Source organism: Tupaia chinensis, unplaced genomic scaffold (assembly GCF_000334495.1).
Source record: "Tupaia chinensis unplaced genomic scaffold, TupChi_1.0 Scaffold139785_1, whole genome shotgun sequence".
Lineage (NCBI taxonomy): Eukaryota > Metazoa > Chordata > Mammalia > Scandentia > Tupaiidae > Tupaia > Tupaia belangeri.
The window spans coordinates 357,023-360,762 of NW_006199665.1; the positions used below are offsets into that span (position 1 = coordinate 357,023).

At 53.3% G+C, this 3,740-nt stretch overlaps 1 protein-coding gene across 1 annotated transcript in view; it reads left to right on the forward strand.

The window, feature by feature from the left end:
• Nucleotides 1–3,734, forward strand: part of PGLYRP2 (peptidoglycan recognition protein 2) — a gene marked incomplete in the record, with an annotated part of 7,915 nt that extends 4,181 nt beyond the window's left edge. Inside the window, 3 exon segments of the mRNA XM_014593176.2 lie at nucleotides 240–450; nucleotides 1,316–1,613; nucleotides 3,632–3,734. Of these exon segments, the coding sequence (XP_014448662.1) occupies nucleotides 240–450; nucleotides 1,316–1,613; nucleotides 3,632–3,721 (599 nt within the window).
• Between the last annotated feature and the right edge of the window lie 6 nt (nucleotides 3,735–3,740).

Below are 3,740 nucleotides of genomic sequence, written 5' to 3' on the forward strand. Positions count from 1 at the left end.
TGGTTGTCTGGGGAGTGGATCCCCCCTATAAAAAAAAACCCCCCAAAAAAAAAAAAAAAAGAAGAAATGCTGTTAGATTTCTTTAAGTTAGATCCCAGTGAGGTCAGGGGTGAGACTGAACTCTATACAAATCCGAAATAAGACCAGAGGGATAGTTCATGTGTGTGCTTTAATGGGGGTTACAAACGACAGGCAGAGAAATGCTTGTGAACTCCAGCCTTGAACTCCCTCGCCTGCAGGATGCCCCGCCATCCACCCGCGCTGTCGCTGGGAAGCGAAGCCTTACCGAGGCGTCCCGACGCCACTGAAGCTGCCGCTCGGGTTCTTGTATGTGCATCACACATACGTGCCCGCACCACCCTGCACCGACTTCGCGCACTGCGCCGCCAACATGCGCTCCATGCAGCGCTTCCACCAGGACACGCGAGGCTGGGATGACATCGGATACAGGTGGGAAGGGCTTGGCCCGGCCCGGGGTGGAGCCGACCCTACGGGGTGGACTGTAATTGGATGAGGCCTGGTTTGGGGCGGAGCTTGAACCTGAAGAAAGTGTCTAGACGCGGGAAGATCTAGAGATGGGTGGAGCCAAGTTGGAGGGGGCGTGGCCTAGTGTGGGGCTAGAAATAGATCAACCGTGAGTCTTGAGTTGGGGAACAGAGCTAGGACAGAAAGTGAGACTTGGGAGAGGGCTGAGATCTGTAGGTTTGGATCTGGGACAGGATGGCGATGGCCTAAGATAGAAACGGCTCTGGTGGGCCAGCAAGTGGTGTGGTGGTTAGGGCAGCTGGACTCCCACATGGCTGACAGCGGTTTGAGTCCCCAACCTGGCAACTTGCTTTCTCACTTTCCTTCTCTGTCTCTCTCTGGTCAACTTCAAAAACATCAAATAATGATTATGAACAAAATGGGGGCTGGCAGGTGGCATGATGGTTAAAAGTGCTGGACTCCCATATGGTCGACCGTGGTTCAAATCCCGGGCCTGGTGGCTTGTTTTCTCTTTCTTCCTGTCTCACTCTGATCAAACTGGAAAATAATAATAATAAATAAAGTTAAGTAAAATAATTCTTAAAAGAAAAGAAAGAAACTGCTCTGAATTAGGCAGGAGTTGAAGCTGAGAAAAGGCAGGGTGGGCGAGGTCGCGTAGAAGTAGGCGTGGCCAATGCCGAGGGGCGGATCCAGAGAGACCAGGCATTTTCTGGAGTGGCTCTCAGCCGGGGTGTGATGGGCCGCAAGGGACTTGGGGTCGGTTGGCTTTGGCAAAGGGGAGGGATCTGGGGAAGGGTCCAAATAAGGGGTTCCGGTGTCTTCTTCGCAGTTTCGTGGTGGGCTCCGACGGCTACGTGTACGAGGGCCGCGGCTGGTACCAGGTGGGCGCGCACACACTCGGTCATAACTCCCGTGGCTTCGGTGTGGCCATCGTGGGCAACTACACCGCAGCGCTGCCCACCGAGGAGGCGCTGCGCGCGGTGCGCGACCTGCTCCCGAGCTGCGCTCTACGCGCCGGCTTCCTGCGGCCAGACTACGCGGTACTGGGTCACCGCCAGCTGGTGCGTACCGACTGCCCCGGAGACGCGCTCTTCGGCCTGCTGCGCACCTGGCCGCATTTCACCCAGGTGAGTCTATGTCACCCGCACTGTCACGACCTGCACCCCCTCGGTCTGCACGAGCTCAGCGCCGCCCCTGGCCTCTGCTTGCAGTCATTGCCTGATCCCTGGTCTAACTTGCAGCCCTTCCATGCAGCCTTCCGTCATGTCACTCTGCCTGCGACACCCCCTGTCCCCGTGACCTCTGCCCCCACAACCTCAGCTCAGACCCTGACCTAGCCAACTTTCATTTTTTTTTAAGCTTTTTGCCATAGGGCACAATGCACTCACCAGAGAAAGACAGAGAGAGGGAAAGTAACAAGTCATGGGGGGAGGGAGGGAATGGCCACGCTACACAATCCCTTCTCCACTTTCCTCCTGGGATTTTGGGTGCGCACCCCTAACCTGCATTAGTTTCAAGTTATCAGGTTCAGGTCCGGGATTTGAACTGTGGGTGGGCCATGTGGGAGTCCAGTGCCCTTTTAAAAAAAAATTATTATTTTATTTAAGGGGGCTGGCAAGTGGCATGGTGGTTAAGGGTGCTGGACTCCCACATGGCTCACCACGGTTCAAGTCCCGGACCTGTTGGCTTGCTTTCTCACTTACCCTCTCTCTGTCCCTCTCTGGTCAAATTAAAATACATAAATGAATAAAGTTAATAAAATAATTCTTCTTTTTAGCAGTGTTTTTTTTTTTTTTGGAGAGGTTTTTGCTATAAGGTGTGTGTGTTCACCAGAGAGACAAGAGAGACAGAAAGCAAGAAATCACCCCCCAGGGGGTGCCACAATCCCTTCTCCTCCATGCTCCTCTCGGGATCTTGGGCATGCACGCACACGCGCCCGGATCTGGGACTCGAACTGCAGTCGACTACATGAGAGTCCAGCGACATAGCCATTACGCTAACTGCTGGTCCCAGCAGTGTTTTTTATTTTTAAAAAAAATTATTTTACTTAATTTTAATTTTCCTTTCTTTATTTATGTATTTTAATTTGACCAGAGAGGGACGGAGAGAGAAAGGGAAAGTGAGAAAGCAAGCCGCCAGGTCCAAGACTTGAACCTCAGTAGGTCATGTGGGAGTCCAGCACCCTTAACCACCATGCCACCTGCTGGCCCACCCAGCTTGTCCTTTGATGTTAGCCACAGCCTGATACATCTGTTCCCCCAACCAAAGCGTAGGCCCTGACCCCTTGTGCCCTCACAGCCTCAATGTGGCCCTCATTGAACTGTGTCCAAGGCACTACTCTCTGCATCTCAGCCCACTCAACCAACCTGGGCCTCACCCCTGCCCCTACCCAGAAGTCCTCTGTCCACCCAAAACTGATCTAGTCGGTGACCTTTTGCCTGTACAACCTCTACCCAGCCCCTAACCCTGTGTTGCAACCCTCTGTCCAGAGAATCTCAGCCCTAAGGATGCCTGTTCAGCCCCAACTCCCTGACCCCAGACAAGAACCCTCATAGACCCAGTCAGCACAACCTCTACCCGGTGACCTCATCCCAGCCCCTCACCTCAATCACTAAAACACCTTTATAATATGGGGCCAGCAGATGGTGTAGTGGTTACATCACTGGACTCCCACATGGCTGACCATGGTTTGAGTCCCCAACCCGGTGACTTGAAACTCATGCCACGTGCCATTTGCATGTGTGCCCAAGATATCAGGAGGAGAATGGAGGAGAAGGGATTGTTGAATGGCCCTCCCCTCAAGAGGATGATTTCTCACTTTCCCTTTCACTGTCTCTGGCTGTCTCTCTTTCCACTGAGTGCATGAGCCCTAAGGCAAAAACCTCTACAAAAAAGAAAAACAGGGCTATAATTACACCTGGGCCATCTCATGCCTCCCACTGCCCACTGCCGCTCCATTTCATTATGCTGCAAATCGCCCACCTCAGACCCTGCAGAGGAGTATCCACTCCCTTACCTTGGGCCCCTGTCTCCTCTCCCATCTGGGGTCCTAGCATGAGGAGAGCAAATCTAGACACACACACACACACACACACGCACACACACATGCACGGACCCAAGCCTCACATTCGTTTGTCTCTTCTAGACTGTGAAGCCACGAATGGCCAGGAGGTCCTCTCCAAGGGCAAAGAAGGAGTCACCCCCACTGATCCCACCAGCCATAGACCTCCAATAAAAAGCCCATGAGTGGCCAG